This window comes from Sinocyclocheilus grahami, unplaced genomic scaffold (genome assembly GCF_001515645.1).
Source record: "Sinocyclocheilus grahami isolate Dianchi unplaced genomic scaffold, SAMN03320097.WGS_v1.1 scaffold116.1, whole genome shotgun sequence".
Taxonomy (NCBI): Eukaryota; Metazoa; Chordata; class Actinopteri; order Cypriniformes; family Cyprinidae; genus Sinocyclocheilus; species Sinocyclocheilus grahami.
In genome coordinates this window covers 1,159,186-1,173,960 of record NW_015505295.1, presented here as the reverse complement: position 1 = coordinate 1,173,960, position 14,775 = coordinate 1,159,186, and the positions used below count along the sequence as shown (strand labels likewise).

At 38.1% G+C, this 14,775-nt stretch overlaps 1 protein-coding gene across 2 annotated transcripts; it reads right to left on the bottom strand.

The window, feature by feature from the left end:
- Positions 1-1,979: 1,979 nt before the first annotated feature.
- Positions 1,980-14,048, bottom strand: trim46b (tripartite motif containing 46b). Of its 2 annotated transcripts, none has more exons than XM_016277840.1 (12): positions 13,888-14,048; positions 11,806-12,061; positions 11,561-11,711; positions 10,252-10,450; positions 7,812-7,958; positions 6,909-7,004; positions 6,572-6,825; positions 6,356-6,477; positions 5,148-5,486; positions 3,999-4,228; positions 3,829-3,896; positions 1,980-3,370 (listed from the first exon to the last, which is right to left on the bottom strand). In XM_016277840.1, exons 2-12 carry the CDS (start codon positions 12,053-12,055, stop codon positions 2,932-2,934), a joined length of 2,295 nt encoding a protein of 764 aa, XP_016133326.1. In that variant the 5' UTR covers positions 12,056-12,061; positions 13,888-14,048; the 3' UTR covers positions 1,980-2,931. The 2 variants fall into 2 exon arrangements, with proteins under 2 accessions (XP_016133326.1, XP_016133325.1); XM_016277839.1 differs by lacking the exon at positions 13,888-14,048 and adding an exon at positions 13,648-13,701.
- Between the last annotated feature and the right edge of the window lie 727 nt (positions 14,049-14,775).

The following is a 14,775-nucleotide window of genomic DNA, read 5'->3' as shown; positions in this document are numbered from 1 at the left end:
GGGGGAGGGTGAGAGAGAGAGAGAGAGAGAGAGAGAGAGAGAGAGAGAGAGAGAGAGAGAGAGAGGGAGAGAAGGAGAAAGGCGACAGTCCTGGATTTCTGTCACCAGAAACTTAAGCCAAAAGAGAAATCTGTGCTTTTAAAACGTAACATTTCTGAAACGTTACATTCCATTAGAGGAAAACATTGGCTAACCCCTCCTTTGGCTCATCGGCTCTCAAAGGGTCTGTCTAAGCTGAAACATACCTAACCACTCGACTTTCTGGTTTCTAACCAATATGGCAGCAATTAAAGACATATGTGGATTTTCATATAAGAAGTTTTCTAAAGAAGCATATACAGACATGCATATCTGCATAAGTATCAAAACTTATTTGGTTTCTTTGAATTCTAACCAATATAAAATTGAAAGTGAAATAGGGTGCACATATTGTATGTCTAATAGAAATTCATAATTTAGAAATGATTTAAACTATTATAAACTATTATATTTTTATTTTAAAAAAAAGAATAAAAAAATGCTTAACCAATTAAAAATTAGCCACAGTGACATCACTGTCATGCATGTCCATCAGAACCTAACATGACAGTAGAAGGTAAGGTGCATCCTAATTCGCATACTTATGCACTATTCTATAACATTTTGTCATATAAATAGTGCAAGTAGTGCGTTCACACTGAAAATTGCACTTGAATGAAGTGTAGAATGTTGTAGGGGGCTAAAGAATCTTATAAAATTCAGACACTACACGGTTGAGTATAGTGCACAAGTGTATAGTGTAATAATTCTTTATAGTGTGCTTCACTAAATTTTAAATAGTATATACACCTTCTGTAAACAAATATTTAGTGAACAAAATTTTTGGCACCCCTAGTGCAGTTAGCTCTCTTAAAGACAATTTAAAATAAAACCAATGGTTTTTGTGACATAGCTGTGATGGCAGTAGCCTAGTTAAATTGTTTTATTTAATTATTTATTTATTCATTTATTTTGACGTACCATCCAGTATTCAGCGATCGTGCAGCTGTTACTATGGTTGCCGCCTCACGAGATTGATTTATTTGGGGGGTTTTTTGCACAAAATTTTGCGCAAATGGACTAATTCGTAATCTTTTGTGGTTAATAAAACACGTAAAAGCTGTTGAAACCAGAGCCGATCCTCCCTATACGCAAAACACACACGCTGCGTAGGGCCCCTGAAACACCAGGAGGCCCTCTTGCTCTCAAAGATGGTTTAATTTTAGTTTCGTTTTTGAATTTGGCCAGCGGTTATGAAAACATGAATGATTATTTATTTTAATGCGGTGCGCTGTCGCCCTTTCTACGTAAAAATCTGTCAAATCATGTAATGTGAATGTCGTACAGTCTTGCTCGAGACTAAAAAACGAGTTGAAAGTGTACCGAAAGAAACACTGTTTCTCAAGCGCTTTCCACGAGTGCGATTCTAGACAGAGTGAAACACGGACAAATGCTTTTCACTCATTCGCTCATAACCACTCATATCCCCAACCAGTTTTGTGTAGGGCCCTCAGATGTCTATGATCGGCACTATATAGGCTACTTGTATGTAAAAGGAATCCTTGTCTGTGACCTCCTTTGGGGTGCTTCACCAGATCCCCCTTTATTTTAGAAAGGACATGGTCTTCTACAATGGAATTTTCTCTTCATATGCTTGAAAAAATTCAATAAAAGTGCCATGCTATAGGGGGAAGGCCCACTATATCTTGTTTTCATATGTGACCTGATTCCTTTGTTGGCAAAATGTTTAGCTAAATGGAGCCATTTGTAGTAGTTCAAGTCTAATCCACCTTGCAAGAGGACCTGACCACACAAGTGTTTGAATAAACTGCTGCCCCCTACTGATAGAAAACAGTAATACACCATTTGTTCTGAGTATAATCTGTGAATGATATTAAGACTAGAGAATTATTTATTAGAATGATTTATTACCAGCAGGCAAAAGCCACCATTCTCTCCAACAAGATTCAAACTACACACTAAAACCATTCCAGGCAAGCACAGCTTTAGGCTGGACTGAAATCAAGCACATTAAAAAATATTCTCTAAATACAGAGCAAAGCAGTGCACTTCCAATCTATTGCACTGACGATTTTCATTCTTAAGAGGCTTCGCTTAATTCATTTAGCTTTAAATATTTTCCAATTGTTCAATAGCATATGGGAATTCAAAACAACAATTTGTGTAAGCTATAAGGTAAGTGTGTCCTAATAAATTACTCAGAAAAAGTCCTTTTATATATCCACTGCAGTCTAGAAGCCACATATTTCAACAAATCAAAATTCTTCTTAACCATCTAAGGCAAAAATGAGCAGCGAGAAGCATTTGGTCTGGCATTAGATGTATGTTGAGTAAATATATTTGTAAATGCTCCAGTTGACAGCTGAGAGAGTTTGACAGGTCTGTCCTGAAAGCACATGGCTAGAGGTTAAAAGAGCAGATGTTTACGGTTGTATTATGGGTTACGAAATGAAGCCTTGTGTAACAGTCTGGAATTTCTGCTCTGTTTGGAGATTAATAAACAAAAAAAACTTTAATACAAGGTATATTATATCACTACAATATCCGCAGTGTGGGAGGAATCTGGTATAAAAAAAACTGAGGCACATTTCCTACATTGGAACAGAGAGGTCGCTGATTATAAGTTGGGAAACATATATTTTTGCATATATGTGTGTGTGTGTGTGTGTGTGTGTGTGTGTGTGTGTGTATATAGGTGAATATGCATTTTAAATAGTTTTCTTGGGTATATAGGTAGCATCAGCAAATTAATAATTCATCAGTAATTCAGCAAGCAGTGCAGCAATAAAGGCCTCTCAAAACAAAAAGAAAAATAAGCAGAGATTGATATAGGGTGCAATTAAAAACAACTGTCTCTAAAATCGAATTATAAAAATGATAATCAATCAGAGTTCAGTTCAGTTTCGTAACACGTGATTGAATAGTGACTCGTCTTACAGGGGTTTGATTTGCATTACGATTGGCTACCAGCTCCTGTAGCTGCAGAGCTCCGCCTCCAATGAAACAGAAAGCAGGGCACACAGGGGCGGAGCAGTCCACAGGCCCCTCCCATAGTGGGCGGAGAGAGTGGGCATCGTAAAACGTGACACGCCCCTTCTCAAAGTCAAGACACACTCCTAGTCTCGGAGGCAGTGGATAGGTGACGCCAGTTGGCGATGAAGGACCGTTGCCATTAGTGAAGCCAGACTCTCTGTAATTGGCGTTGGTGTGATGGGAGTTGGCGGAGGAGGGCAGGAAGATCTTGCCCATGCCCATTGTGAGGAAAGAGAAAGGGGGAGGAGAATCCGACGAATCCTCGGCTCCACTGTCATGGCCACTGTCTGGATCATATCTATCAGACAGACGAGATGGATTCAATACGGTTGAAGCTAGCATGAAAAATGATTTTGAAGACAATGGTGTCATCATCCTGCTCAATTCAGTTGCAGTTTTGTTCTCATCCAGAAGTGTCAGTGCACTCAATTCAAAGAACCTCTGGAACTTTTCCATTACACAAAAGGTGGAAAAGGTTACATTTAAAAAAAATGTTATGCTAAGAAAACTAATGTTTTTTTGGGGAACTGAATTGGATCTTTTATGCCATCACTGTAAAAATCCCCCTTTAAGAACTGTTTTTCATTTAGATTTGAATTGTTTAAAATCATAATTGCAATAGTTTTGAACATAATAAAAGCAAAATTGAAAGTATTAGGTGCCATATCTTAACATTAACATATCTACTTCCTCTTCTCATTTCAGCAGGTATTTTCTGTCCTTTTCCTTTGTTCATTTTTGAGATTTTGTTCTTACCTTGGACTAGCCATATCTTGAGGCAGATGAAACCACTCCTGAAGTTTGGACTCCAGGCCCACTCCAACCTGTAGAACAGAGCCAAGGACAAAAAATGAGGGAAAAAGTGATATAAAAAGAAAAGTTACAGGGAAGACGGTTAGTATATGTTACTTCTTTACAGAACTCGCCTTAACCAGATATGAGCCAGGCTCCACTGAGCATGCCCAATAGTGTCGGCCCTGCGTTATGGCCACGTCACCCACAAGCAGATCAGCTGTCAGGTGACAGGAAGTGAGGGCCCGATCGGCGGCCTGCAGCAGAGAGAGACCGGGCACACTGCGAGCACACCTCTGCTCCTTACTCACCACCATTCTGTCCGCGTGCAGACCCCAACGAGAGTCCAGGTAAAAATTCAACACTGTCGAGGAGGTGGGAGGAAGACAACAGCGAGGGAATACGGGAGAAATTTAGAAGGGGATAGAAGAAGAGGGGAAAGAGGGACACCAAAGTATTAAGGCACCAAAAGGAGGGACGTAAGAGTGGGTGGAAAGGGAGAATAGAAGTATGTAGAATATGCAAAAGGAGGACAAGGCATAAAAACCACAATCAGGAAAACAGTAAACAAGGAAAGAAGACAAAGAAATGCACTCTGGGAATAGCGGGGTAAAATCAAGACTGCAAAAAGCAGGAAGATTTGCATTCCAGCAGACAGGCAGAGAAGAAAAGGTGTATTTCCTCATTAGTATTTCAGAGTTAAAGTCTATTCACATCAAAAGCTAATTTATTTCATCTTACAAATCTGATTCATGTCTTTGTAACCCTTGTTTTCATTTATAGCAGAAGCTAATGTTGGCGTTTTGTCATGAACATCTGCCTTCTGGTTGGATGTTGCAAATCTTGGATTATTATTTGTAACATGGGCCTCCATTTAATGTGATTAATAAACATTATGGAGCATTAAAGTTTGCTTATGGCCACATTTACAAAGTGGATGGGTCAACATTCACGCAATGTTTCACTACATTGACGGTTTTGTATGGAAAATAAACATACTGGTGGTTTAAAGAATGAATGGCTCAAAGAATCAAATGATGATGGAATTATAACCAAGAAAAGAGATATAATAACAGAAAGATTTTTAAGGGCTTTAAAAAGGGAGCAGGAAAGGTGGCTGTATAGCGCTGTTGTCACTAAAGCTGGAAAACATGGAAAAACCAAAGGTTGTAGAGAAGGAGATGGGAATGGATAAAAAAAGAAAAGAAGATAAATGAGCAGATGAGTATCATTTGGGAATTAATTTTGTTTGTGTTGAAAAATCCTCAGAAGGTGTTTCTTACCTGGAGCTGGTGGTGTGTGTAAATATACTTCCTCACTGTATTCGCCAAAGCCGGCCTTGTTGCAGCCTCTCACCCTCAGCACATACACACTGTCCATCTCCAGCCTGTCAATCACCGCACAGGTCCCGGTCACCTCCTCCAATCTCTGCCAGCCCCAACGAGCAGTAGCCAATCCCCCGCGAATACCCCCTCTTGCCCCGCCCCCTGGCACCACCCCCCGCCGCCGGAATTCCACAGAGTAATGCCAGGCAGGAGTGGAGTCTTGAGGCGACCTCCAGCACAAGAAGAGCTGGTCGTAGGCGAGGGTTCGCTGGGTGTCAATCACAGGAGCGAGAGGGGCTGATGGGATAGGTCATTTTGGTTAGATTACATGTCATTGCAATCAGATTACAGATTTTCCAAGTAAAGTAACATCCAGTTTTCACCTGTCATATCTGTCATAACACAATATTATTATATCAGCAGGGATTCTGCAGAGTTTTTTAAATCATATTTAAGACCTTTAAAGACCTTTTTAAGTCCTGCACAAATAAAATGAACACCATAAGCCCATTTCTAACAAACCCCAAAAATCTTAAATTGTTTTACTTAATTAAATAGGCTATGGCACACATTCAACTGCAGGTTTAAAATACTTAAAGATACGTTTTATTCAATATACCTTTGTACTGAAAGTACTTCATGTACTAACATAACAATACATGTGAATTAGAAGTTAACTGATGTTGGATTTTACTATTATGATAATAATGTTTAAATAAAAGCTGTAACAGAATCAGACTACAGTGATCGTGCTATATTTGTTCTTTTTGGTGAATCAAAACATACAGTGACCAATGTAGTCTGATTCCCGAACTAATGACTCATATGAGTCTGATTTTTTTGGTGAATCAAAACAAACAGATGACCAGTGTAGTTCAAGTGATTCCAAATTAATGACTCTTAAGAACCGGTTTGTTTTAGTGAATCAAATTCATACAATGAGTCAATCAACTGCTTCCAGAATGAAAAATGTGTGCAATCTGGGTTTTTTAGCAAATCAAACATGCACCTTACTGTGTAATTGTGTAATTAAGGATTGCCAGTCTTAAATAAATCAGTGTAGTACTGATCTAACAACTCATTATGGATACACATCAAAGATAGACATTATAAGTTTGTCAGCAGTATTTTATAAAATGTTAGTGATCACTAATTCCTTTTCCTACCCTGAATGAAGTTCAGGTCTGTGAGGAGTTTGAGCTCTCTGGAAACATCAAGCTGGAAGTGTCGGAATGAAGGATCAGCAGAGAGAGAGAAACGCTGCATAGATTCAATAGACTGGGCCAATCTGCCAGAAAAAGAGATAACAGTCCAGTGTTTTCGGATTTTGGGAACAGACATCAGTATTATTGGCAGATAGTAAGGTGGGTAAGCCATCCCACCTGTTGTGTGTTATTCTGGCTGCATGCACAAAGCTCGATGGGTCATTTTCTTTGAGCAGCTCTTGAGTGAAAGCCATCAAGCCGGCATGCTCCAGCAGGCTCCGTTTTTCGGCCACCTGATTGGCCAAAGCCTCTGCCCTTCTCTGCCGTGAGCTTTCCAGAGCCTGGGCCAGCATTGTCTGCCGCTCGGTCAGCAACGCCATTATCTCCTTCACGCAGTGAGAGAGCTGTTCTTTGGCTGATACGCTGTTCACCTGCATTCATGCACACAGACAATTGCTCAGCACATCAAACACCTGCTTTCCTTTTGTGACAGAGTTGGGAAAGGTGGCCGTACCTCAGTTTGAGTGATGGCATTTTCCAGTTGTGTGATCTGAGTCAACACCATGTCCTGATTGGACAGGATGTAGTTCAGCTCCTTGATGATCTTGTCCTAGGGTTTAAAAACAGCACACAATGTAAAAGATTTTTCATTTAAATCTGGCGCCTTTATTGAGAAGGTTAATAATAGTAATGTTTTGCCTTCTTCATTATAGTTTGGCATCGATTCTACAAGTAGAAATGTAAAAAAAAAATGAAGTGAAAATTGTTGTAAGTGATATGATGCATTTGTATTTTTAGCAGTAAAGAAAAATAGAGATAATATTATAGCCCATTTGTGATCAGATTTTGTAAAGCTTTCACACGTCATTGTGAATGAGAAATATAATCTTATTGGATCATTTAGTGACCTCTCATATCCTTTGGATCATGGGAATACTGTCATCCTAAAGAAAAAAACAGTCCTGTTAAAGTAAAAAATAAATAAAAAACTACAGAAGAATCATCCACAATGGTGTGTGTTTACTGCTGATTTCCTGGCTTTCAAAAGTTCATAAACTATAGATCTAAGGTATGCGATGAATAGACTTAAACATCACAGCTAAACAGACTGAACACCATTGTGCAAAATGTTTGTGATGGATAAACTCATCTGATCACATGACGTTCCCCACTGTTGTAGGTTTTTTTTTTGTTTTTGGCTTCTAACTCCTTATGATTACAGTAAGTGCTTAAGGTACTGCACTGGCACTGCCATTAGGTGGCACAGTTGTTGCTTTTTTTTAAATTATTTTATCTGCCCATACTTTGCTTTTCAAAATTTTTTTTATCAATTTCTCTACAAGAGAAAAACATGGCAGTGTTTGACAGTGATTTATGCCAGGTACATCACTAAAATCGAGATTAATTGAAAACATACCTTAAGAGTCTGGTAGGCTTGGGTAACGGGCGCAATCTTGTGACCCGCATGGATTCTACGCAGTTTACAGAGTGAACAAAGCAGCATTTGACATGACTTACAGTAAAACTGCAGCCTCTCCTGATCATGTTCTGGGCATGTCAACACCTAGAGAGACGAAATGAAACTTTACGATACACTATGGCAACCCTCTACGGACACCTTGGCAATTGAATCGCCATTGGCTAGTACATTTTTTAGTTTACTCGCCAGACTGATATATATTTATAATAAATGTTTGTAAAATGGCAGTTTTTTAAATATCTGAAAGTACACACTTAACATCAGTCAGTCAAGCATTATAATATGATAATCAAGTATTATTTAATGATAGAACTTTAGTAATTAGAATTGAAACTTGATAACCATGTTTGAATGTATATTAGTCATTTTAACTGGACTGGTGGTGGCGCTTTTTTGGTCATTTAGTGTTTCTGTAAAAAAAAAACTGGGACAAAACTAACAAAAATACTGATAAGATAATAATGATATGAATTCTACTAATAAGAACAATATAAAACGCACTAAGGATTAATGAGCTGCTGTATTAGGGATGCACCGATATGAAAAGTTTGGCCGATACCGATAACGATTATTCTTTATTTTTGAAAGCCGATAACCGATATGTTGGCCGATAAATCTATATCCAAATTGTTATATACTTTTTGAGAGCCTGATTACAAAAAAAGGTCTCATCATTAAAAGCCACATCCCAAACACTTTAACATAAGCAGCCTAGTTTGAACGGTGTACGTTTTAAAAATATTTTTACTCTCCCATTACCAAATTTAGTCATAAAAAAGTCTTACAAATAAATAAAATTATGCATAATGCAAACTAGTCACTGGACATCATTACACGTGTAAAGAATCAAAATGAATGCGCCATAGATCAATAAAACGGAATAGCCTCTGCACGGACAATAATTAAATGATTTTAATTACTAAACCATATTGTTGATGAAAATAATAAGAGAACAATACAAGTGGTTGTTGTTATTAATAATGTATCAATGATTTTGAAAAAGTAACAAATTAATACCACTGTTTTAAATAGCAGCCGTTGAGCTGCGCGTGCTGAAGCTGAAGAGCTGAATGAACACGGTAACCTGAAGCGTTTTGCTGGCAGCTTATTTAACTCAAGGAAATGCATCCTGAGATTAATATTAATACAACATAAACATAATATTACAACTTATATATGTACAAAATGACGCAGTTATTGCATGCTATAGTCAGAATGTGTGATCCTGTTGTGGATGTGCTCTTCCCATAACAACGCGCTGAAACACGGCAACTAAACCCAAAGAATGCACAACGTTTTATTATAATAATGTTCTCATTAGAATGTTATATACACAACATTCCTAATCATAGTTCTTAATGTTGTGCACTGCTGTTTGAGCTGCGTGCGCTGAGCTAAAGATGATCACCGGTAAACTGAAGCGCTCTTTTAACTTAACCAAACGCATTCTATATGAGATAAATCAGATATACATCAAATAAACACAATATTACAATGTACAATTGCACAAAAGGCTGCAAACGAACAGCGCAGATCTGAAGTGTCTCTGAAGGAAATCATGCATTATTTATCGGCTTTAAGATATCGGCCAAATTTTCTTATCAGGCCGATACCGATAACAGAAAAAATGAGCATTTATCGGCCGATACCGATATGGTGGCCGATATATCGTGCATCCCTAGTATTCATGAATATTAATCAGGTTGTGTGCGTTCGCTCGAACTGATTTGCTGAAATCAAAACAGGGATGATAATAGGTGAGCGCCAGCCAATGAGATTGCCGTTTGCGCATTAGTACCGCCCCACTACCGGAAAACCCGGCAATTCTTAAAAGCTGAAGAATTCCAAAGGAACGTCATTATTTTGACAGGAAAATACAACAAAGAATATCGATTACATGTAGCACGTCAATTCTCTCTCTTTCTCTCTGCGTGTGTGTGAGACAAGCAACAGCGAGTCGTGCGCCTTCACACTAGAGTTCACGGTACGTCAAATACAGGTGCGCTACGCATCCATTCAGATGAACTGAAAAATGCCACAGATCGCTTGATGGAGCGCTGAAGCGCTCAGTCAGTGTTCTGTGAGTGAAAATATATCTGTGCTAAACGTATGCTTAGCCTCCAACTCACACACTGGCGAGTAAAATCTGAGAATTTATTAGCCGCATATGCAAGTGATTTACTCGCAACGTAGAGGGTTGTCTGGATAAAATAAAGCTGCATCTGCATACTCATTTTGTGAAAATTCATTTAGAAATACAGCATATTATGGAAGAAAAAGGGGTTGTGAATGCAGTTTTGTGTTAAATAATTTATCAGACCCTGGATGGACACCCAAGATGTGAGAGGTAATCGGGTAGTAATCCTGGGCGGCTCACCTTTGGCCTGAAGTTGAGGGTGGGCTGAACATGTTCATGCTGGGCGCGTGGAGTGCCCCAGGGGTGGTAGAGTTTGAAGCACTCATTACAGAAGCTGGCTCTGCAGTCAGCACAGCCTTTAGTGGCCTCCAGGGCCTGTGGGGGTTTACAGAACTGACACATCACAGCCACACTGCCCAAACTCACTGTGTGCCTGTACCTAGACAAAGCAAGAGAAAGAGAGAGATCCTGCAGTGAAGTGTTTGTTCATTTGTCTATGTGGTTTTATTCATGTAGATATAGTAACACACAGGGAAAATTGTGTATTCAAGATTCTACTTACAGTAAAGAGCACTAGGTCACTAATCGAATAAGTAAACACATATAAATGCTGAAAATATATTATATTATTATGTATTTAAGATTTCTATTTCACTAAAATAAACTAATAAAACAAGTAAATATGTATAAATCCTGAATTTATATTATATATTATTATATATTTACAATTCTATTTAATATTAGATCTAGATCACTAATCAAATAAGTAAATAAGTATGAATGCTCAAATTATATTTGTTGTTAATATTAAATATGATGTTATACTACACTATATACTATACAAATATTAAACGGAATATAAAATTGTGTATTTAATATTTTATTTGAGATTATTAGGCCACTAATGAAACAAGTACATAAGTATAAATGCTGGAAATACATTATATTATATTATATTATTACAAATAATATAATATCATATCGTCTCATATAATATTGTGTACTTAATTTTATTTAAGATTACTAGGTCAGTAATCAAGCAAGCAAATAAATATAAATCCTCAAAATATTTTATTATGTATTGTATTATATTATATTATTATAATATTAAATTGTGTATTTAAGGTTCTATTTAAGATTTTTTAGGTCACTAATTAAACAAGAAAATAAGTATAAATCCTCAAATGTAATATTATATTATATTGTGTATTTAAGATTCTATTTAATATTACAAGATCACTAATCAAATAACAAGTATAAATGTTCAAATGATGTATATTTTATTATACAATGTGATTTTCTGGATTTTTTTCTGATGAAAATTACAGGCCTCTCTCATCTTTTTAAGTGGGAGAACTTGCACAATTGGTGGCTGACTAAATACTTTTTTTCCCCACTGTAATATTGTGCATTTAAGTTTCTAGTCAAGATCACTAGGTCACTAATCAAATAATTTATTAAGTGTAAACACTGAAAATATATTATATTACATTTTAAATATATAATATAATATATAACTTCGGTGTATCTGAATGAGTGTATTTATTACCTTTCTACAATTCTCTCCAGTGTAAGGTTCCTCATGCACTCAGCCAGTCCTCTCTCACCTAGTTCTACATCTCGTCCACAGGGGGCGCAAGGAAAAAGCATGAGAGGTGGAGGGCCTTCCTTTCGCCTGCGGCCTGGGTACGTCCCAGAACCTAAACATACACACAAAGTGAGATACACTAAATATATATCAACCTGTTTGCATGACATTGAAGATGGCGCATACTCTTTCTTGTCTCTACACACCTGAGCGCAACAGGCGGTCCACGCGGTCAGACTTAGGCATGGGTCTGCGCATCTGCCGTGGGGACCGTGTGTTGGGGGTGGAAGCGGGCGAGTTGGGCTCCGGAGGGAGCTCGGGCTGGGGATACCCGCTCTGAACCAGCACCTCGGAGGCACACATGAGACACACGCTGTGCAGGCAGGGAAGTACAATAGGCTGCTTCACAATGTCCTTGCACACAGGACACAGCAATTCCTGCTCCATACTCTTCATTTTGGACTGATGAATGGAGGAGGAAAAGAAAGGGAATGAGTGAGAGAAAGATAATAGAAGATCTTACAAATATTGACTACAGTGAAATTGAAAAACCATTATAAAAAACACTGCATGTGCTACAACTATAAAATAGACTTTATTAACAGATAAAACTATTTTTTTAATGTAGTACATATACTGTACTACTATTAAAAAGTACGATTTTTTCATGTTTTTGAAAGTCATCTTATTCTCATCAAGGCTGCATTTGATCAAAAATAGAGCTGAATTTTAAGCATCATTACTCCAGTCTTATGATACTTCAGAAATCATTCTAATGTTCTGAATTGCTGCTCAAGTAACATTTCTTATTATTATCAGTAATGAAAAACAATTGTGCTGCTTAATATATTTGTGGAAACCGCAATATATATTTTCCATATAAGTCCAAAGGAACAGCTTTTATCAATAGATTTTTTTAACAATGTATTCCTTACTGTCAATTCTTATCAATATAATGTGTCCTTGCCAAAAAGTATTCATTTCGTATTCATGTGCAGTGGTCTTAACATTATTAGTTCCATGCACTACCAGTTGAACTACAGACAAAATAAATAAATAACAAATAGTAAGCAGTAGCCCCTTCTATGATAAATTTGGGTCCAACATTTAGGTCCTGAAGTCATATTTGGGACAGAATTTTTGAGCTCTACTAAGCAGTATGTCTCTGTTGCACACAGATTTTAAGAAAGAGGAAAGTGGTGGATAAAATGAGTGATGAGACTAGATTTCCATGCTGCCTGGTTGCTGAGAGAGACATGTACACCTTTATAAATAGCGGTCTCTGGTGCACTGCTACTGGCCTGCAATGCTCTTTAAAAATGGATAGTGACCTGATGTTGATGATTTAAGCAGACAGCTGGGTGACATTGGAAGCTCCGGAAAGGCTACATCAGCTAAAGCATGACCTTGTCCATCGGACTAGCACAGTATAGACATATTTGTGGTGTCTGTTTGAAGACTGTCTGAGCAACAGCACCACCCAAACGAATCTGACACCTGTTTTTCTAAAACATGCACAAACATACACAATTTGCATCTCCATAAAAAACACATAGTATAGACAAACAAAACTTGTTAAAAAATGAGTTTAGTTAGCCTACTTTGACCTCTAGAAACCGCAGTGAAAAATACATTCTAGTTATTAACTGAATCTGACAACCATTTTCCAGTGCAAATACAATAGGCTAGTTATAACTATTAGCACGCTAGTTATTAGTTAACCACCGCATATGTACATACAATGGCAATGTGTTCTTAAAATCTAACCGCATATCTTTGTATTAGACACGTTTTTCCATACTTTAAAAATCGAAACGCATGCTTTAGGAAGACCTACAGCAAGCAGCTTAATGGGCTTCTTTATCATCACGCGGTCATTCAGCAATGTCGCCTGGACTTATAGGTCACTCCATCTCACAATACGAAAGATTTAACGTGATTTTAGCTATAAAAAAAAATTAAACGGGACTGAGGTTTGACCTACAGACGTGACTGTAAACCGGTTAGCACAGTGCACCGGCTCGTGCTGTATTCGGCAGCGCCCTTACCTTCACCTGAAATCTGGGCGCCATTACGAGATGCTGCTGTATGACAGCACTGCTGTCGCAAATCAGTGCGACTTACCGAGATAGACTACACACTTTTAATTGCCAAGCATGAAAAGCCTACATGCGGTTTCCACCCAGCTAAAAATATTACATCGATAAAACACCGCATGCTGTAGAAGCATCACTGCCACATGCACGATGCGGATTTAATACATTGTCTGTTATTCTTGTAAAACATACCGTTTAAGTTTCGTTTCGTTGCAGAAGTTCATCATATGTCAATGAGGAAATCTTCCGTCGTCCGCCATTGCCTCTTTCAGGTTGAAATGTAGGTTAGTAGGATGTCGCTACATCCGCACGCAGCTGGAGATGCTTTCAACCCGACGCTCTCAGTCTCAAACCCGCATCCCGTTTCCGTGGCAACGAGCACGTCCGCTTCATCAGCAGCACGCTGCAGGTTACTGACCTCAGCATATCCGAGTCACAACTGAGCTGCTGAATTTAACATGCGTTTTAGTCAAACTATTGTAAAAAAATTAAAAAATAAATAAAACAAACCACAAGTAAACCCGTGCAGCTGTTACCTGAGGACAGTGTATCTTGTGTCGAAAGCTTCGAAATGTTTACGAATCTCTCGAAACAGTGATTGGGCGCTTGTATCGAACTCCCCAAGTCACGTGATTTAAAGGGGTCATATGATGCTTTTTTAAAGATCATTATTTTGTGTATTTGGTGTAACAGAATATGTTGACATGCTTTAATGTTCAAAAAACACATTATTTTTCAAATACTGTACATTATTGTAGGTCCTCTATGCCCCGCCTCTCTCAAACGCTTCGTTTTCTACAAAGTCCCTCCTTCCGACAAGCGCAGTCTGCTCTGATTGGCCAGCTGACCCAGTGCCTTAACTTTGATAAAGAATATCTCTTTGGTTTTGAGACTTTAGTCTTTGCAACTTCAGGGATCTTATCTATTCACAATCAGCTTGTAACACTCCAAAGAGAAAGGAAAACTTGAAATCGCATCATATGACCCCTTTAAGCAAACGAGGCTTCGTTACATTGTACTGTTTCGAATCTGAGCCTGCATCCCAATGTGCACACTATCCATCCTAAATTCTATGTGATA

What these genes read in the sequence shown, in the direction of transcription:
- trim46b (XM_016277839.1), bottom strand. Translation starts at nt 13,671, where the DNA reads ATGGCGCCCAGATTTCAGGTGAAG. An exon ending in CTGGAGAGAATTGTAGAAAG is followed by an intron (nt 10,451 to 11,560) that starts GTAATAAATACA and finishes TGCTTTGTCTAG; the next exon opens with GTACAGGCACACAGTGAGTT. An exon ending in ATGCCATCACTCAAACTGAG is followed by an intron (nt 6,826 to 6,908) that starts GTACGGCCACCT and finishes GCATGAATGCAG; the next exon opens with GTGAACAGCGTATCAGCCAA.